This window comes from Puma concolor, chromosome D1, assembly GCF_028749965.1.
Source record: "Puma concolor isolate L17-30 chromosome D1, mPumCon1.1.hap2, whole genome shotgun sequence".
Classification (NCBI taxonomy): Eukaryota; Metazoa; Chordata; class Mammalia; order Carnivora; family Felidae; genus Puma; species Puma concolor.
Window position 1 is genome coordinate 85620253 of NC_141676.1, and position 22621 is coordinate 85642873.

At 39.0% G+C, this 22621-nt stretch overlaps 1 protein-coding gene across 1 annotated transcript in view; it reads right to left on the minus strand.

Annotated features, from left to right (window-relative positions):
• Nucleotides 1-4251: 4251 nt before the first annotated feature.
• Nucleotides 4252-22621, minus strand: part of LOC112865216 (beta-galactosidase-1-like protein 3) — a 70356-nt gene continuing 51986 nt past the window's right edge. Inside the window, exons 19-20 of the mRNA XM_086676432.1 lie at nucleotides 4766-4882; nucleotides 4252-4624 (exon numbers count right to left, since the gene is read on the minus strand). Coding sequence (XP_086532558.1) covers nucleotides 4559-4624; nucleotides 4766-4882 — 183 coding nt within the window. The 3' untranslated portion in view covers nucleotides 4252-4558. The remainder of the gene's footprint in view (nucleotides 4625-4765; nucleotides 4883-22621) is intronic.

The window sequence follows — 22621 nt, forward strand, 5'->3', positions numbered from 1 at the left end:
GTAGCTGCAAGAAATTCACCCTCCCATCAAAAATGCACGAAGGTTCCCTTTTCTCCACATCCTCACTGACACTTGGTACTTCTTGTTTTGTTTGTTTTTGATGCTAGCCATTCTGACTGTTGTAAAGTGATATCTCATCATGGTTTTGATTTGCATTTCCCTTGTGATTAATGATATTGAGCATCTTTTCATGTGTCTGTTGGCCATCTGTATCTTTCTTTGGCAAAACACTTATTTATGGTCCTCTGCCCATTTTTAAATCAGATCATTTGGTTTCTTGGTGTTAAGTTGTGTGAGTTCTTTATATATTTTGCAAATTAACTCCTTATCAGCTATATAATTTGCAAATACTTTCTCCCATTTAGTAGGTTGCCTTTTTTTTTTTTTTTTTTTTTTTGTCGTTTCCTTTGTTGTGCAAAAGTGTTTACTTTGGTAAAGTCCTGGTTGTTTATGTTTGCTTTTGTTTCCCTCACTTGGGGAGACATCTAGAAAGTTTACAACCTATGTTTTCTTTTAGTTTTATGATTTCAGGTCTTACATTTACATCTTTAATCCATTTTGCATTTACTTTTATATGTGGTGTAAGACAATGGTCCAGTTTCATTCTTTTGCAAGAAGCTGTCCAACTTTTCCAACATCATTTATAGAAGAGACTGTCTTTTCCCCATTGTATATTTTTGTTACCTTTGTTGTAAATTAATTGGCCATACAAGCGTGAGTTTATCTCTGGGCTCTCTATTTTATTCTATTGGTCTGTGTGTTTATTTTTGTGCCAGTTCCATTCAGATTACTATAGCTTTGTAATATAGTCTGAAATCTTGGATTGTGATATCTCCATCTTTGTTCTTCTTTCTCAAGATTGCTTTGGCTAGTTGGGGGTCTTTGTGGTTTCATAAAAATTTTGGGATTCTTGGTTCTAGTTCTGTGAAAAATGCTATCGGTATTTTGATAGGGACTGCATTGAATTTGTAGATTGGGCAGTAAGGACATTTAATATTAATTCTTCCAATTCATGAGCATGGTATATTTTTCCATTTATTTGTCTTCAATTTCTTTCATCAATGTCTTATAGTTTTCACAGTTCAGGTTTTTTGTTTCCATGGTTAAATTTATTCTTGGTATTTTATTCTTTTCAATGTCATTGTAAATGGGATCATTTAATTTTTCTCTCTGCTAATTCATGCATGGTATGTTTTTATCTTAACTTTCTATCATTTTGTGTACCAGGTTAAAGGTGTATCTCTTATAAATCTATTTATTTCATTTTTATTGTGTCTTACAACTTTTACCTTTTAGTTAGAGGATTTAGTACACTTACAAAATTTGCTGTGGTTGCTAATGTATTTGTATTTATTTCTACTATCTTAATATGTACTTTCTATTTGTACCTATTTGTTAATTTTTGTTTATCTTTGGGAGAAAGAGAGACAGAGGACAAGCAGGGGAGGGGCAGAGAAAGAGAGGGAGACAGAGAATCCTAAGTGGGCTCTGCACTGACAGCAGAGAGCCCTGTGTGGAGCTCACAAACCATGGGATCATGACCTGAGCTGAAGTTGGATGCTTAACCCACTGAGCCACGCAGGTGTCCCTCGTACTTAACTTTATTCACTCCTTTTTACCTTTTATTGGTTACATTTTTAGTTTTTTTCCCCTCATTCTATTTATACCCTTTAGATTTTTTTAAAGTAGGGTCCATGTCCAATATGGGGCTTAAACTCATGACTCTGAGACCAAGAGTCACATGCTTTACTGACTAAACCAGCCAGGCAGCCCCTAGATAATAAAGTCTAAAGTTAAGATCTGAGCATTACAGAAACTTTAGCGCTGTCTTTCTCTCTCTCTCTCTCTCTCTTTCTCTTTTTTGCAGTCACAGCATCTCACCTTAGATACTTTCTCCTGGTCTTATAATTTATATAGATTTTGCCCTCAAATTAGACATTAGTATATTTTTTTATTCAATTAATGTTTGTTTACATGTATTTGAATATTTGTCAACATCTTTCCTTACTTCACATTTTTTCTTGAACCTCAAACATTCCCACTGGGGTTATTTTCTTTCTGCTGACAGAACATGCCTTAGAATATCTTTTCTTAGCTGAGGTTCCCAGAGAGACTTAAGCTGTAATGCCCTAAGGCACCTGTGGTCTGTAAAGAATTAACTTTCCTAACATGCATCGATAAGAAATAAGAAATGATAAGGAACTAGTCATTGAAAACATTTTCTGTAAGGTGTTATGGAACCCCAATTGAGAAAATCTGCCTCAGAATTCCCTTTAGCACATGGCTTTTTCTTTTTTTTTTATGTTTACTTATTCTTGAGTGAGGGATGTGGGGGGCTGGGCCCCGGTGCCAGGCTGAGACCGGGTCGAGCAATGTTCCCCGTTGACTCAAGCCAACCCGGTGGTTCCCCCTCCCATTCATGTGGGAGGCCGCCCCGGCCCCAGGCTGAGACCGGGTCAAGCAACGTTCCCTGTTGACTCAAGCCAACCTGGTGGTTCCCCCTCCCATTCCTCCACTTTCAAGGGCATACGAAAGCCTTGTCAAGGCTGAGAAAGTTAATTCCTGAACCCTGTGGTCTGCAGGTGTTGGCAGTAATGCTACCTCCCTTTTTCTACCCCGAGTCAGATAGAAACAAACATGGGAATTGTGTTTTGCTAGCAATCTTATCAACAAGATCTTGTTGTGACCTGTCTAGAAAATGCACAAGAAACACAGAACTAAATGTTTTGGTTGGCAGCGATTATGTGAAACCTGTTTATTCTTAGAATGGCCTGACCCATAAGAGTCTGGATATAAAAGATTGTGTACAGCAACAAAGCCGTCACTTGGGCCATCAGCCCAGGGGACCCTCCTGTTCCCAAACTTTCTCTTCTCTTCTCTTTTCTTGCATTCCCCTACCCTCAGGACCCTGACCTCGGTGTTTGTCGCGCCGGTCGCGACAGAGGGAGAGAGTGTGAGCAGGGGAGGGGCAGAGAGAGAGACACACACGCAGAATTTGGAACAGCCTCCAGGCTATGAGCTGTCAGCACAGAGCCTGATGCAGGGCTCAAACTCACAAACCGTGAGATCATGACCTAAGCCGAAGTAGGATGATTAACCCACTGAGCCATTCTGGTGCCCAAATGGATCTTTTGATGATAAAACCTTTTGGCACTTGTCTAAAAGGTTTAAATTCTGTTTTGTTTTTCTTGGACAGTTTTGCTGGGTAAAGTGTTCTAAGCTGTGAGCACTTTTCTGTAAGCACACTGAAAAGATTACATCTTCTGGATAGTATTGTTGCATTAATATTTGGAAAAGACTGATGTAGATATGAGGCTGAGGTATAATAACAGAAGAACAGATGTAAATAGAGAGACATGTATTCAAACACTTCTTTGAACCTTGGTTTCTCCATATACAAAGTGGAAAAGCTACATGGTTGCTAAGATTAGAAATAATGTATATACCTCATCTGACATATAACACATACTATGATCTTCATGATTATTATTTCTGTTTTTCTCTCTTGGTCTATAGTATATCCACAGATTTTATGAGTTTGAGTTGACAGCCCAGAGAATAAAGTTTTATGTAGAAATTGTGTGGGTGCATGATAGAATTCTCCTTCAGTGAGCCAACCAGTCAGATTATTGAGAAAGAAAATCATCTGGCTCCTCTGTCCTCATCCCAAGTAAGCAGGTTCCTTTCTTCCTTTTGACACCAGATTATTTGCTAAATTTCTTAGAGGCCTTAGGCACCATATCTAAGTGATCAGATATTATTATAGTGCAATGGTTTGAATTTAGGTTTAGTGCTATAAGTTGATTATAAAAAATGTGATTAGTTTCCAATGGTATCATTTGAGGAAATTCACTGGACTAATATTTGTTCACTATGAGTAAGAGGTTTGACTATATACATATAGCTGAGGAATAAAAAGACACAGAGTACTCAATTCCAGGCTTTGCTGTCATACCCATGAGTACCCAGGAACCAAATTGCTATACCTTCTCTGGTTGGATGTGATCTACCATATCACCTTGGAGACACACAGGATGTAGGGAAATGCCTGAAGACATTGTTCCTGGTGCCTTGTATTCCTCCCACCTACATGCACACACACACACACACACACACACACACACACACACACCAGGAATTTGCCCATCAGCATATACAGTACTTTCTCTGACATAGAGCAGTAATCCTTATTCTCTCTTAGGCCAGAGACTCTTTTTTTTTCCCTCCCACCTGAGTAGGAACAAACATAAATAAAATTTTGTGCTATTTTATTCATATATGCCTAAAAGCACACTTGATTAGAGAATAAGAATATGCTAAGGATTAGGCATCTAACTGGGTCATTGAAGATGTTGAAGACTTGTTAAAGCCTAAAATAGGCATGACATGGATATAGTATAATACTTATAACAATTTCCCTGTTGAGTTTCTAGGTTCTTTTTACATTTCTGCTATTGTAGGCAACACTGATTTTCTCAAAATCAGTTTTTCTTCCTACAAAAAAAAAACTGCTTGTAGATGAGTTCCAACAATCTAAGAAATGTGTCATAACACAGTATTACAGCTTGGGTTCATCTATAGTTTGGATGTATGAACCACTCTTCCTTTTCTCAAACAGGATGATCTATGAAGAAAAGAAATGTTGACAGTAAGAAAGGGTAAGCCTATTCAGTACAGAATGGAAAAAAAACCCCGAATTGCATTCTGGGCATGAAGGCATATTTTAATGTTTATAAAACATAAAAGTAGGGATGGGGGGACTCACCTCATTGTCTCTTGGATGAAGCCAGGTACCAGGGAGGTAAAGTGTTTCCTGAGGTCCAATAATTGAATATCGCCCAAGGTTATGTCCATTGATGAACACAAACCCATAATTCCAGTTCTGAAAAGGATGGAATCTTGAGACATAGGAACAAATTCACAGCGATAAGGGAAAACCTAAGGCACTTTTGGGAGCGAGAGCAAGACTCAATGCTTTGTGGCACTGAAAGTGGAAGTGAGTTTAGACTGGGATATGTTCTAGCAAGCTGTAACTAGTTTAGTGATGACAGAGAAAAACACGAACCAACCCTTTAATGCCCCATGATATATTTTGCTGCAGTTTTGTTTTAAGCTGTTGTTCTGTTTCCAGAGGTAACTACTAGGTCGTAAAGATGAATACTAATGCTAAGAACAGTTATAAAAGCTACACATTTTTAAAAATCGGCTTGCAATACAATGATGAATGACAGAACTAACATCTAGGAAAAGAAAACTGAGAGACAAGAAGATATTGAGACAATTTTTCCACTAGAGGCATCTGCTTATTTAGAAAGAGGTGGCTGAGAAGCTGAGCAGAACCTTTCACAGCCTCACAAGTTTAGGGGAACAAAAGCTAGATACCATGGAATCTTACTAAGTAATTTACACTCTGGATTGTGATCCTGAGGGGCTACACCTGAGGAGAAGAATAAACAAGAAATAGTCCAGCCATTGGATGGAAGCCTTGATTCAAATCATTTCAGTCCTCATAATTTTAGTAAGGTGATTACTAGTGTAACTAATCAATACAGAGGTGGATGTAAACCCTCTAACATCATTTTAGGCTTTGAATTATTTTTAGCATTTTTCATATATAATTTCTGGAACTCAACAAAAAATAATCAAGCAGATGATGTGGGGAAGACAACAAAATAAAATAAAATAAAATAAAATAAAATAAAATACTATAAATACAACACAATACAAAAGAGGAACAAAAGACAATAAGAATAGATGCACAGGTGATGCAGATAATGGATTTACAAGTCACAGGCTTTAAAATAATTATACTTATTAAATTAGTATTTTCGTAGAGTTCAAAGAAACGACCTAGAATTTTGTAAAAAAAGGAAGCTATAAAAAACATCTAAAATTATATAATGAAAATTCTAGAACTAAAAATTATAATGATTAAAATTAAGGATTTAACAGATGTTTTGAATAGCAGATTAGATACAGTAAATAGAGAATATAGCTAAATATAGAATTACTAAACTGAATAATAGGAGAGAAAGTTTTCAAAATTAAGCTGAGAGGAAAGAAGAATGAGAAGCACACAAGACAGGAAGAGGCAAAAGGTATATGGCAAAATGGTCCAACATATAAAATTAGGGCCTCCGAAATGCTCCAGTTAAAAAAACTAAGATTTCTGGACTGCATGTTAAATAAAGCAGTTATATGATATTTATAAGAAAACAATCTAAACTATAAAGACATCAAACAAAATAAAAGAAAAAACATAAAAAGATAGAATAGATAAACCATAAGCAAAATGAAGTTGCTATGTCAGAAAATGTTGACCTTTAAGGTAAGGAGCACTACTAGAGGTAAAGTGAAACACCTCCTGATGATAAAAATCTTAATCTACTCTGAATGATAATGATATATTAAGAAGGTAAAAGTATAGATTCAGAATATATAAGCAAAATTGATGAAATAACAGGAGAAATAAAATTCACAACCATAGTCTAAAACATTCACACAATGTTTCAATAGCTAATAGGTAAAGTACACAGGAATCAATAAAGACACAATATTTAAAATAAGGTGATTAATAAAGTTGAACTAATTGACACATGTAGAAAATTGATCCAAAATACATGCAGAATATACATGTTCTTTCAAGTATACATAATAATCTTTATAAATTTTACCCCATGGTGGACTAAACAAGTGTTGTATTTTAAAGTTCTCAGACCACAATGCAAAAAAAAAACAATAGATAACAAAAAATAGTATAAAGTAGCCAAATATTTGGAAATTATGAAACATGTACACTTCTAAGTAACCCAGAGGCCAAAGCAAAAATCATGAGGGAAATTAGAACATATTTGAATTCATTGGTGTTGAAAATAAAACATATAAAAACTTAAAGCATATATATCCAGAATAGACAAATCCATTGACACAAGGAGATTATTGTTTTTCAGGGGCTGAGGGGAGGGGAAGATGGGGAAGTAACTGCTTAATGGGTACAGGGTTTCCTTTTAGGGTTATAAAAGTGTTTTGGAACTAGATGAGGAATGGTTGCATTCATTGTAAATGTACTAAATGCCTCTGAATTGTTCACTTTAAAATGGTTAATTTTAGGGGCACCTGGTTGGCTCAGTTGGTTGTCTGACTCTTGATTTTGGCTCAGGTCATGATCTCATGGTTTGTGAGTTCAATCTCTGCATCAGGCTCTGTATTGACAGTGTGGAGCCTGCTTGGGATTCTCTCTAACCCTCTCTCCTTGCCCCTCCCCTGCTTACACACATGCACTCATTTATCTATCTCTGAAAATAACTAAACTTAAAATAACTTTTAAAATGGTTAAACTTATGGGATACAGCCAGATTCATATTTAAATGAAAAATAATTTCAATTCATATGTTAAAAAAGAATAAAAAGAAAGAAGATAACTACTAAGATAAAAAGTAGAACAAACAAAACACTTTACACTTTCAGAATGGCTATTATCAAAAAATTTAAAAAACAAACAAGAAATAGCAAGTGTTGCCAAGGATGTGGATAAAACAAAACCCTCATGCACTGTTGGCAGGAATGCAAATTGGTATAGCTACTCTGGAAATCAGTATGGAGTTTCCTCCAAAAATTTAAAATGGAGGGGCACCTGGGTGGCTCAGTGGGTTAAGCATACAGCTCTCGATATTGACTCATGTCATGATCTCACACTTTGTGGGTATAAGTCCCCTGTCTGGTTCAGTGCTGGCAGTATGGAACCTGCTTAGGATTCTCTCTCTTCCCTCTCTCTTTCTGCCCCTCTCCCACTTGCACTGTCTGTCTCTCTCAAAATAAATAAATAAACTTTTTTAAAAAAGATTTAAAATAGAATTACTATATGATCCAGTAATTGCACTACTAGGTATTTACCCAAAGAAGACAAAAAATTAATTAAAAAAATATATGCATCTCTATGTTTATTACAGCATTATTTATAATAGCCAAGATATGATAGCAACCCAAGTACCCATGGATAGGTGAATGGATAAGGAAGTTGAGTAAATGGAATATTACTCAGCCATAAAAAAGAATGATATCTTACAATTTGCATCAACATGGATGGACCTAGAAGGTATTAATGCTAAGTGAAATAAGTAATACAGAAAGATACCGTATGATGTCGTTCATATGTGAAATTTAAATAACAAAACAAATTAACAAAGAAAAATAGATACAAGTGAGAAAACAGACTATTACATACAGAGAACAAACTAGTGGTTGCCAGAAGGAAGGTGAGTGGAGGAATGGGTGAAATAGGTGATGGGGATTAAGAATACTCTCATCTTCATGAGCACTGAGAAATGTATCTAATTGGTGAATCATTATATTGTACATCTAAAACTAACATGACACTGGATGTTAATTATACTTGAATAAAAATCTTTAAAAAGCAAAACAATAGAACTAGGTGATGGGAAATTATTAGTATTTAGAATTTGGAACATTAAAGTAATATATGTTAGAAAAATATTTTTAAATGCTTAATATTTTATTTTATTTTATTTTATTTAGGTTTATTTATTTTTATCATGTGAGTGGGGGAGAGGCAGAGTGAGAGGGGGACAGAGGATCCAAAGTGGGCTCTTTGTTGACAGCAGACATCCTGACATGGGGCTTGAACCCATGAACTGCAAGATCATGACCTGAGCCAAAGTCAGATGCTTAACTGACTGAGGCACCTAGATGCCCCAATATATTTTTATTTTAAAATAGTTTCAGATTGGTTTCCTGGGTGGCTCCATCGGTTAAATGTCTGACTTTGGCTCAGGTCATGACCTCATGGTTCGTGAGCTTGAGCCCCACATTAGGCTCTGTGCTGACAGCTCAGAGCCTGGAGCCTGCTTCAGATTCTGTGTCTTCCTCTCTGCTCTTCCCCCACTCATGCTCTGTCTCTCTCTCTCTCTCTCTCTCTCTCTCTCTCTCTCTCAAAAATAAATAAACATTAACAAAAATTAAAAAATTAAATAGTTTCAGATCTATAAGAAATTTGCAGATAGTACAGGATTTCACAAAAGAACAAAATAATAATAATAATAATAATAATAATAAAGGTAATGGAAGAAATGAAACAGAAAAGAACTATATAATACAGTAAAAGTCACAGCCAACCATTGATTCTTTGAAAGATTAATAAATTGGTAATATTCCAGTGAAACATAAAAAGGAACAATCAAACATAATACATTGAAAATTCAGATGAAATGGAAAAATTCCCAGAAAAACAAATTTTATGAAAGCCAACTTTTAAAGAAGCAAAAATCTGAATAGTACTTTAATCTTGAAGGATTTTAATTCACACTTACAAACCTTCCCGCACACACACAAAAATGTTAGCCCTACATGGTTCAACTAAGGAAATCTACCAAACATGTAAGAAATAATACCAGGCTTACACAAACTTTACTTCCCAAATCATTTCTGGGGGTCTTAAAACTTGGTACCAAAATATGACTAAGATATTTCAGTCATGAATATAAACACAAAAGTAGTCTTAATATTTATAGTAGTCAGAGATAGAAGATAGAGGCATAGGAAGACGCTGGGCTCACCTCGTCCAGCTGATCACTTAGATTCCATCCACATCTGCCTAAATAACCCAGAAAATCGCCAGAACACTAGCAGAACGGACTCCGCTGAGCCAAGAGGCCGACAGAAGAGGGTAGGAAGGGCAGAGAGGCAGTGTATGCTACACAGACTGGCAGTAGGGAACCAGGGCAGTGGAGGGGCAGTCCGCCCAGCAAGGCAGAGCCCCAAAGTCTGGCTCACAAAGGTGGAGGGGCTGGATTCTGTGGGTCTGACAGCCAGCGGGACTTAACATCTGGAATGTTAAAAGTCAATAGCTCTGCTCTCAGAGAGTGGGGAGGGCGAGAGGATACCAGGAGGGAAAGTTGTTGAGTCCTGGAAGACAGAGCTCAGTTTGGCAGGTGAACAAAGGCGCTGGCAAGTGCAATCTCCCTCTCCCATCCCCCAGCCTAAATTCCAAAGGGAACCAGTTCCCATCACTGAACTTGCTTGCACTGCAAAAATGCCCAACACTGTGCTTCTGTGGATCCATCCCTCCGACCAGCCTGCCTCTCTCCGAATGCTGCAGGGCTCCTCATGCAGGGGACCACCAACAGCAAAGCCAGCTGTGCCTGCCCCTCCCACCCCTGTGCACCTTGCGGACCCACCCCGGCTAATACACCAGATCCCATAGAAGCAGCACCACAAGCCTGGCAGTGGGCAAGTGGCTCAGACAGGAGCCACACCACTCCACAGTGAGTCCTTGCCCCTGGGAGAGGGGAAGATAAGGTACACACCAGTCTGACTGTGGACACAGCGGTGGGCTGGGGGCAGACATCGGATCTGACTGTGCCCCACCCACCAACACAAGTTACTCTGGACAGCACAGGGGAAGTGCCCAGCAGTTCGGAGCCACAGCAGGGACTACCCCAAATAGTGAAACGGAAGAATTCTCCTAAAAAGAAACTCCAGGAAGTAGCGACAGCTAATGAATTGATAAAAAACGATTTAGGCAATATAACAGAACAAAAATTTAGAATAATAGTCATAAAATTAATCGCTGGGCTTGAAAAAAGCACAGAGGACAGCAGAGAGTCTATTACTACAGAGATCAAGGGACTAAGAAATAGTCATGAGCTAAAAAATGCTATAAATGAGATGCAAAATAAAATGGAGGCAGCCGTAGCATGGATTGAAGAGGCAGAGGAGAGAATAGGTGAATTAGAAGATAAAATTATGGAAAAGAGGAAGCTGAGAAAAAGAGATAAAAAAATCCAGAGTATGAGGGGAGAACTAGAGAACTAAGTGATGCAATCAAATGGAACAATATCCATATCATACGAATTCCAGAAGAAGAGAGACAGAAAGGGGCTGAAGGTGTACTCAAAAAAATCATAGCTGAGAACTTCCCTATCTGGGGAAGAAAACAGGCATTGAAATCCAAGAGGCACAGAGAACATCGTTCAGACATAACTTGAATCGATCTTCTGCATGACATATCATAGTGAAACTGGCAAAATACAAGGATAAAGAGAAAATTCTGAAATCAGGTATGGGGGATCCTGGGAAATGGCGGCATAGGAGGATTCTAGGCTCACTGCACGTCCTGCTTATCACTTAGATTCCACCTACACCTGCCTAAATAACCCAGAAAACCACCAGAAGACTAGCAGAATGGAATCTCCGGAGCCAAGCACAGATGAGAGGCCCACAGAAGAGGGTAGGAAGGGCGGCGAGGCTGTGCATGCTCCAGGGACTGGTGGGAGGGAGCCGGGGCAGAGGGGCAGCCCGCCAGCCAAGCAAAGCCCCCGAGTCTGGCTTGCAAAATCTGGCCAGAAGTCTGGCCAGATGGAGTGTGTTCCGACAGCAAGCGGGACTTGACATCTGGAAGGTTATAAGCTAACAGCTCTGCTCAGAGAACGGGAGGGCTGGAGGACAACAGGAGAGAGAGTTGTTGAGCCCCAGACGACAGAGCTCAGCTTGGCAGGGAACAAAGGCGCTTGCCAGCGCCATCTCCCTTGCCCATCCCCCAGCCAAAATCCCAAAGGGAACCAGTTCTTTCCAGGGAACTTGCTTGCACCACACAAACACCCAATGCTGTGCTTCTGCAGATCCATCCCTCTGGCGGGTCTGACTCCCTCTTGGTGCCCCAGGGCCCCTACCAAAGCGGATCTCCGAAGGAAAAGCCAGCTGAGCCTGCCCCTCCGCCCCTGTGCACCATGTCGATCCACCCCAGGTAATACGCCAGATCCCCAGCACCACAAGCCTGGCAGTGTGCAAGTAGCCCAGATGGGCCACACCACCCCACAGTGAATCACGCCCCTAGGAGCGTCTGACTGTGACCCCAGTGGTGGGCTGGGGGCAGACATCAGGTCTGACTGTGGCCCTGCCCACCATCGCAAGTTATTCAAGACAGCACAGGGGAAGGGCCCTGCAGTCCTGCACCACTCCAAGGATTATCCAAAATGACAAAACGGAAGAATTTCTCTCACAAAAACGTCCAGGGAATAACAACAGCTAACAAACTGATCAAAAAATGATTTAAACAATATAACAGAAAGTGAATTTAGAAAAATAGTCATAAAATTAATCACTGGGCTTGAAAACAGTATAAAGGACAGCAGAGAATCTCTTGCTAAAGAGATCAAGGGGCTAAGGAACAGCCAGGAGGAGCTAAAAAATGCTATCAATGAACTGCAAAATAAAATGGAGACAACTACGGCTCGGATTCAAGAGGCAGAGGAGAGAATAGGTGAACTAGAAGAAAAAATTATGGAAAAAGAAGCTGAGAAAAAGAGAGATAAAAAAATCCAGGAGTATGAGGGGAAAATTAGAGAACTAAGTGATGCACTAAAGAGAAATAATCTACGCATAATTGGTATTCCAGAGGAGGAAGAGAGAGGGAAAGGTGCTGAAGGTGTACTTGAAGAAATAAGAGCTGAGAACTTCCCGGATCTGGGGAAGGAAAAAGGCATTGAAATCCAAGAGGCACAGAGAACTCCCTTCAGATGTAACTTGAATCAATCTTTTGCATGACATATCATAGTGAAACTGGCAAAATACAAGGATAAAGAGAAAACTCTGAAAGCCGCTAGAGATAAACGTGCTATAACATATAAAGGGAGACCTATAAGACTCGTGACCAATCTCTCTACTGAAACTTGGCGGGCCAGAAAGGAATGGCAGGAGATCTTTAATGTGATGAACAGAAAAAATATGCAGCTGAGAATCCTTTATCCAGCAAATCTGTCATTTAGAATAGAAGGAGAGATAAAGGTCTTCCCAAACAACAAAAACTGAAGGAATTCATCACCACTAAACCAGCCCTACAAGAGATCCTAAGGGGGATCCTGTGAGACAAAGTTCCAGAGACATCACTACAAGCATGAAACCTAGGGATATCGCAATGACTCTAAACCCATATCTTTCTATAATAACACTGAATGTAAATGGATTAAATGCGCTAACTAAAAGACAAGGGTATCAGAATGGATAAAAAAAACAAGACCCATCTATTTGCTGTCTACAAGACACTCATTTTAGACCTGGGGACAACTTCAGATTGAGAGGGAGGGGATGGAGAACTATTTATCATGCCACTGGAAGTCAAAAGAAAGCTGGAGTAGCCATACTTATATCAGACAAACTAGACTTTATTTATTTTTTTATTTTATATATGAAATTTATTGTCAAATTGGTTTCCATACAAGACCCAGTGCTCATCCCAAAAGGTGCCCTCTTCAATACCCATCACCCACCCTCTCCTCCCTCCCACCCCCCATCAACCCTCAGTTTGTTCTCAGATTTTAACACTCTCTTATGCTTTGGCTCTCTCCCACTCTAACCTCTTTTTTTTTCCTTCCCCTCCCCCATGGGTTCCTGTTAAGTTTCTCAGGATCCACATAAGAGTGAAACCATATGGGATCTGTCTTTCTCTGTATGGCTTATTTCACTTAGCATCACACTCTCCAGTTCCATCCACGTTGCTACAAAAGGCCATATTTCATTTTTTCTCATTGCCACGTGGTATTCCATTGTGTATATAAACCACAATTTCTTTATCCATTCATCAGTTGATGGACATTTAGGCTCTTTCCATAATTTGGCTATTGTTGAGAGTGCTGCTATGAACATTGGGGTACACGTGCCCCTATGGATCAGTACTCCTGTGTCCCTTGGATAAATTCCTAGCAGTGCTATTGCTGGGTCATAGGGTAGGTCTATTTTTAATTTTTCGAGGAACCTCCACACTGCTTTCCAGAGCGGCTGCACCAATTTGCATTCCCACCAACAGTGCAAGAGGGTTCCCGTTTCTCCACATCCTCTCCAGCATCTATAGTCTCCTGATTTGTTCATTTTGGCCACTCTGACTGGCGTGAGGTGATACCTGAGTGTGGTTTTGATTTGTATTTCCCTGATAAGGAGCGACGCTGAACATCTTTTCATGTGCCTGTTGGCCATCCGGATGTCTTCTTTAGAGAAGTGTCTATTCATGTTTTCTGCCCATTTCTTCACTGGGTTATTTGTTTGTCGGGTGTGGAGTTTGGTGAGCTCTTTATAGATTTTGGATACTAGCCCTTTGTCCGATATGTCATTTGCAAATATCTTTTCCCATTCCGTCGGTTGCCTTTTAGTTTTGTTGGTTGTTTCCTTTGCTGTGCAGAAGCTTTTTATCTTCATAAGGTCCCAGTAATTCACTTTTGCTTTTAATTCCCTTGCCTTTGGGGATGTGTCGAGTAAGAGATTGCTACGGCTGAGGTCAGAGAGGTCTTTTCCTGCTTTCTCCTCTAAGGTTTTGATGGTTTCCTGTCTCACATTCAGGTCCTTTATCCATTTTGAGTTTGTTTTTGTGTATGGTGTGAGAAAGTGGTCTAGTTTCAACCTTCTGCATGTTGCTGTCCAGTTTTCCCAGCACCATTTGTTAAAGAGGCTCAGACAAACTAGACTTTAAATTAAAGGCTATAACAAGAGATGAAGAAGGGCATTATATAATAATCACAGGGTCTATCCATCAGGAAGAGCTAACAATTATAAACGTCTATGCGCCGAATACAGGAGCCCCCAAATATATAAAACAATTATTCACAAACATAAGCAACCTTATTGATAAGAATGTGGTAATTGCAGGGGACTTTAACACTCCACTTACAGAAATGGATAGATCATCTAGACACACGGTCAGTAAAGAAACAAGGGCCCTGAATGATACATTGGATCAGATAGACGTGACAGATATATTTGGAACTCTGCATCCCAAAGCAACAGAATATACTTTCTTCTCAAGTGCACATGGAACATTCTCCAAGATAGATCACATACTGGGTCACAAAACAGACCTTCATACGTATACAAGAATTGAAATCATACCATGCCTACTTTCAGACCACAATGCTATGAAGCTTGAAATCAACCACAGAAAAAAGTCTGGAAAACCTCCAAAAGCATGGAGGTTAAAGAACACCCTACTAACAAATGAGTGGGTCAAACAGGCAATTAGAGAAGATATTAAAAAATATATGGAAATAAATGAAAATGAAAATACAACAATCCAAACGCTTTGGGATGCAGCAAAGGCAGTCCTGAGAGGAAAATACGTTGCAATCCAGGCCTATCTCCAGAAACAAGAAAAATCCCAAATACAAAATCTAACAGCACACCTAAAGGAAATAGAAGCAGAACAGCAAAGGCAGCCTAAACCCAGCAGAAGAAGAGAAATAATAAAGATCAGAGCAGAAATAAACAATAAAGAATCTAAAATAACTGTAGAGCAGATCAACGAAACCATGAGTTGGTTTTTTGAAAAAATAAACTAAATTGACAAACCTGTAGCCAGGCTTCTCAAAAAAAAAGGGAGATGACCCAAATAGATATAATCATGAATGAAAATGGAATGATTACAACCAATCCCTCAGAGATACAAGCAATTATCAAGGAATACTATGAAAAATTAAATGCCAACACTCTGGACAACCTGAGAAATGGAAAAATTCCTAAAAACCCACAAGCTTCCAAAACTCAATCAGGAGGAAATAGAAAGCTTGAACAGACCCATCACCAGCGAAGAAATTGAATCGGTTATCAAAAATCTCCCAACAAATAAGAGTCCAGGACCAGATGGCTTCCCAGGGGAGTCCTACCAGACGTTTAAAGCAGAGATAATACCTATCCTTCTCAAGCTATTTCAAAAAATAGAAGGGGAAGGAAAACTTCCAGACTCATTCTATGAAGCGAGTATTACTTTGATTCCTAAACCAGACAAAGACCCAGTAAAAAAAGAGAACTACAGGCCAATATCCCTGATGAATATGGATGCAAAAATTCGCAACAAGATACTAGCAAATTGAATTCAACAGCATATAAAAAGAATTATTCACTATGATCAAGTGGGATTCATTCCTGGGATGCAGGGCTGGTTCAACATTCGCAAATCAATTAACGTGATACATCACATTAACAAACAAAAAGAGAAGAGCCATATGATCCTGTGAATCGATGCAGAAAAGGCCTTTGACAAAATCCAGCACCCTTTCTTAATAAAAACCCTCGAGAAAGTCGGGATAGAAGGAACATACTTAAAGATCATAAAAACCATTTATGAAAAGCCCACAGCTAACATCATCCTCAATGGAGAAAAACTGAGAGCTTTTTCCCTGAGATGAGGAACACGACAGGGATGCCCACTCTCACCGCTGTTGTTTAACATAGTGTTGGAAGTTCTAGCATCAGCAATCAGACAACAAAAGGAAATCAAAGGCATCAAAATTGGCAAAGATGAAGTTAAGCTTTCACTTTTTGCAGATGACATGATATTATACATGGAAAATCCGATAGACTCCATCAGAAGTCTGCTAGAACTGATACATGAATTTAGCAAAGTTACAGGATACAAAATCAATGTACAAATCAGTTGCATTCTTATACGCTAATAATGAAGCAAAAGAAAGACAAATAAAGAAACTGATCCCATTCACAATTGCACCAAGAAGCATAAAATACCTAGGAAGAAACCTAATCAAAGATGTAAAAGCTCTGTATGCTGAAAACTATAGAAAGCTCATGAAGGAAATTGAAGAAGATATAAAGAAATGGAAAAACATTCCATGCTCATATATTGGAAGAATAAATATTGTCAAAATGTCAATACTATCCAAAGCTATCTACACATTCAATGCAATCCCAATCAAAATTGCACCAGCATTCTTCTCGAAACTAGAACAAGCAATCCTAAAATTCATATGGAACCACAAAAGGCTCCGAATAGCCAAAGTAATTTTGAAGAAGAAGACCAAAGCAGGAGGCATCACAATCCCAGACATTAGCCTCTACTACAAAGCTGTCATCATCAAGACAGCATGGTATTGACACAAAAACAGACACATAGACCAATGGAATAGAATAGAAACCCCAGAACAAGACCCACAAACGTATGGCCAATTCATCTTTGACAAAGCAGGAAAGAATATGCAATGGAAAAAAGGCAGTCTCTTTAAAAAATGGTGCTGGGAGAACTGGACAGCAACATGCAGAAGATTGAAACTAGACCACTTTCTCACACCATTCACAAAAATAAACTCAAAATGGATAAAGGACCTGAATGTGAGACAGGAAACCATCAAAACCCTTGAGGAGAAAGCAGGAAAAGGCCTCTCTGACCTCAACCGTAGCAATTTCTTAATTGACACATCCCCAAAGGCAAGGGAATTAAAAGCAAAAATGAACTACTGGGATCTTATGAAGATCAAAAGCTTCTGCACAGCAAAGGAAACAACCAACAAAACTAAAAGGCAACCAATGGAATGGGAAAAGATATTTGCAAATGACATATCGGACAAAGGGCTAGTATCCAAAACCTATAAAGAGCTCACCAAATTCCACACCCGAAAAACAAATAATCCAGTGAAGAAATGGGCAGAACATGAATAGACACTTCTCTAAAGAAGACATCCAGATGGCCAACAGGCACATGAAAAGATGTTCAGCATCGCTCCTCATCAGGGATATACAAATCAAAACCACACTCAGGTATCACCTCACGCCAGTCAGAGTGGCCAAAATGAACAAATCAGGAGACTATAGATGCTGGCGAGGATGTGGAGAAACAGAAACCCTCTTGCACTGTTGGTGGGAATGCAAATTGGTGCAGCCACTCTGGAAAACAGTGTGGAGGTTCCTCAAAAAATTAAAAATAGACCTACCCTATGACCCAGCAATAGCACTGCTAGGAATTTACCCAAGGGATACAGGAGTACTGATGCATAGGGGCACTTGTACCCCAATGTTCATAGCAGCACTTTCAACAATAGCCAAATTATGGAAAGAGCCTAAATGGCCAACAACTGATGAATGGATAAAGAAATTGTGGTTTATATACACAATGGAATACTATGTGGCAATGAGAAAGAATGAAATACGGCCCTTTGTAGCAACGTGGATGGAACTGGAGAGTGTGATGCTAAGTGAAATAAGCCATACAGAGAAAGACAGATACCATATGGTTTCACTCTTATGTGCATCCTGAGAAACTTAACAGAGACCCATGCGGGAGGGGAAGGAAATAAACAAAAAGAAAAAGATGTTAGAGTGGGAGAGAGCCAAAGCATAAGAGACCCTTAAAAACAGAACAAACTGAGGGTTGATGGGGGGTGGGAGGGAGGGGAGGGTCGGTGATGGGTATTGAGGAGGACACCTTTTGGGATGAGCACTGGGTGTTGTATGGAAACCAATTTGACAATAAACTTCATATATTGAAAAAAAATGAAAGCAGGTATGGATAAATGGGCCCTAACATACAAAGGTAGACACATAACGGTAGTAGCAGACCTATCTACTGAAACTTGGCAGGCCAGAAAGGAATGGCAGGAAATCTTCAAAGTGATGAACAGAAAAAATATGCAGCCAAGAATCCTTTACCCAGAAAGTCTGTGATTCAGAATACAAGGAGAGATAAAGGTTTTCACAAACAAACAAAAACTGAAGGAATTCATCACCACTAAACCAGCCCTACAAGAGATCCTAAGGGGAATTCTGTGAGTGAAATGTTGCAAGGACCACAAAGTACCAGAGACATCAGTACAAGCATGAACCCTACAGATATCACAATGACTCTAAACCCGTATCTTTCTATAATAACACTGGATGTAAAGGGACTGAATGCTCCAACCAAAAGACATAGGGCATTAGAGTGGATAAAAAAACAATACCCCTCTATTACTGTCTACAGGAGACTCATTTTAGACCTGAGGACACCTTCAGATTGCGAGGGAGGGGATGGAGAACTATCTACCATGCTACTGGAAGTCAAAAGAAAGCTGGAGTAGCCATACTTATATCAGACAAACTAGACTTTAAATTAAAGCCTGTACCAAGAGATGAAGAAGGGCATTATATAAGAATTACAGGGTCTATCCATCAGGAAAAGCTAACTATTATAAATGTCTATGCGTGGAATACAGGAGCCCCCAAATATATAAAACAATCACAAACATAAGGAACTTATTGATAAGAATGTGGTAATTGTAGGGGACTTTAATACTCCACTTACAACAATGGATAGATCATCTAGACACAGGATCAGTAAAGAAACAAAGGCCCTGAAATATACATTGGATCAGATAGACTTGACAGATATATTTAGAACTTTGCATCCAAAAGCAACTGAATATACTTTCTTCTCGAGTGCACATGGAGCATTCTCTAAGATAGATCACATACTGGGTCACAAAACAGCCCTTCATAAGTATAAAAGAGTTGAGATCATACCATGCACACTTTCAGACTGCAATGCTATCAAACTTGATATCAACCACAGGAAAAAGCCTGGAAAACCTCCAAAAGCATGGAGGTTAAAGAACACCCTACCAAAGAATGAATGGGTCAATCAGGCAATTACAGAAGAAATTTGAAAATACATGGGCACAAATGAAGATGAAAATACAGCAATATAAAAGCTTTGGGATGCAGGAAAGGCAGTCCTGAGAGGAAAATACATTGCAATCCAGGCCTATCTCAAGAAACAAGAAAAATCACAAATATAAAATCTAACAGCACATCTAAAGGAAATAGAGTCAGAAGAGCAAATAAACCCCAAACCCAGCAGAATAGAAATAATAAATATCAGAGCAGAAATAAACAATATAGAACCTAAAAAACAGTAGGAAGATCAATGATACCAAGAGTTGGTTTTTTGAAAAACAAAAACAAAAACAAAAACAAAAACAAAATTGATAAACCTCTAGCTAGGCTTCTCAAAAAGAAAAGGGAGAGAACCCAAATAGATAAAATCATGAATGAAAATGGAGTTACTACAACCAATCCCTCAGAGATACAAACAATTATCAGGGAATACTATGAAAAATTATATGCCAACAAACCGGACAACCTGGAAGAAATGGACACATTCCTAAGCAACCACACACTTCCAAAACTCAAACAGGAAGGAATAGAAAACTTGAACAGACCCATAACCAGCGAAGAAATTGAATCAGTTATCCAAAATCTCCCAACAAATAAGAGTCCAGGACCAGATGGCTTCCCAGGGAAGTTCTACCAGACGTTTAAAGCAGAGATAATACCTATCCTTCTCAAGCTATTCCAAAAAATAGAAAGGGAAGGAAAACTTCCAGACTCATTCTATGAAGCCAGTATTACTTTGATTCCTAAACCAGAGAGAGACCCAGCAAAAAAAAAAAAAAAAAAAAGAGAGAACTACAGGCCAATATCCCTGATGAATATGGATGCAAAAATTCTCAATAAGATACTAGCAAATCGAATTCAACAGCATATAAAAAGAATTATTCACCATGATCAAGTGGGATTCATTCCTGGGATGCAGGGCTGGTTCAACATTCGCAAATCAATCAATGTGATACATCACATTAATAAAAGAAAAGATAAGAACCATATCATCCTGTTAATCGATGCAGAAAAGGCCTTTGACAATTCAGCATCTTTCTTCATAAAGACACTTGAGAGAGTGAGAGTCGGATAGAAGGAACATACTTAAACATCATAAAAGCCATTTATGAAAAGCCCACAGCTAACATCATCCTCAATGGGGAAAAACTGAGAGCTTTTTCCCTGAGATCAGGAACACGACAGGGATATCCACTCTCACCAATGTTTTTTACATAGTGTTGGAAGTGCTAGCATCAGCAATCAGACAACAAAAGGAAACCAAAGGCATCAAAATTGGCAAAGATGAAGTAAACCTTTTCCTTTTTGCAGATGACATGATACTCTACATGGAAAACCCGACAGACTCCAGCAAAAGTCTGCTAGAACCAATACATGAATTCAGCAAAGTCACTGGATACAAAATTAATGTACAGAATCAGTTGCATTCTTATACACCAATAATGAAGCAACAGAAAGACAAATAAAGAAACTGATCCCATTCACAACTGCACCAAGAGTCATAAAACACCTAGGAATAAACCTAACCAAAGATGTAAAAGCTCTGTATGCTGAAAACTATAGAAAGCTTATGAAGGAAATTGAAGAGGATACAAAGAAATGGAAAAAACATTCTGTGCTCATGGATTGGAAGAATAAATATTGTCAAAATGTCAATACTACCCAAAGCTATCTACACATTCAATGCAATTCCAATCAAAATTGCACCAGCATTCTTCTCAAAGCTAGAAAAAGCAATCCTAGGGGCGCCTGGGTGGCTCAGTCGGTTAAGCGCCCGACTTCAGCTCAGGTCACGATCTCACGGTCCGTCAGTTCAAGCCCATGTCGTGCTCTGGGCTGATGGCTCAGAGCCTGGAGCCTACTTCCAATTCTGTGTCTCCCTCTCTCTCTGCCCCTCCCCCGTTCATGCTCTGTCTCTCTCTGTCTCAAAAATAGATAAACGTTAAAAAAAATTAAAAAAAAAAAAAAGAAAAAGCAATCCTAAAATTTGTATGGAACCACAAAAGACTCTGAATAGCCAAAGTAATATTGAAGAAGAAGACCAAAGTGAGAAGCATCACAATTCCAGACTTTAGCCTCTACTACAAAGCTGTAATCATCAAGACAGTATGGTATTGGCACAAAAACAGACAAATAGACCAATGGAATTGAATAGAGACTCCAGAATTGGACCCACAAATGTGTGGCCAACTAATCTTTGACAAAGCAGGAAAGAATATCCAATGGAAAAAAGACAGTCTCTTTAAAAAATGGTGCTGGGAGAACTGGACAGCAACATGCAGAAGAATGAAACTAGACCACTTTCTTACACATTCACAAATGTAAACTCAAAATGGATGAAGGATCTGAATGTGAGACAGGAAACCATCAAAACCCTAGAGGAGAAAGCAGGAAAAAAACCTCTCTGACCTCAGCCGCAGAAATTTCTTACTGGACACATCTCCAAAGGCAAAGAATTAAAAGCAAAAATGAACTATTGGGACCTCATGAAGATAAAAAGCTTCTGCACTGCAAAGGAAACAATCAACAAAACTAAAAGGCAACCAACGGAATGGGAAAAGATATTTGCAAATGACATATTGGACAAAGGGCTAGTATCCAAAATCTATAAAGAAACTCACCAAACTCCACACCCGAAAAAAAAAATAATCCAGTGAAGAAATGGGCAGAAAACATGAATAGACACTTCTCTAAAGAAGACATCCAGATGGCCAACAGGCACATGAAAAGATGTTCAGCGTCGCTCCTTATCAGGGAAATACAAATCAAAACCACACTCAGGTATCACCTCACGCCAGTCAGAGTGGCCAAAATGAACAAATCAGGAGACTATAGATGCTGGAGAGGATGTGGAGAAATGGGAACCCTCTTGCACTGTTGGTGGGAATGCAAACTGGTGCAGCCACTCTGGAAAACAATGTGGAGGTTCCTCAAAAAATTAAAAACAGATCTACTCTGCCCCAGCAGTAGCACTGCTAGGAATTTTCCCAAGGGATACAGGAGTGCTGATGCATAGGGGCACTTGTACCCCAATGTTTATAGCAGCACTTTCAACAATAGCCAAATTATGGAAAGATCCTAAATGTCCATCAACTGATGAATGGATAAAGAAGTTGTGGTTTATATACACAATGGAATACTACATGGCAAAGAGAAAGAATGAAATATGGCCTTTTGTAGCAAT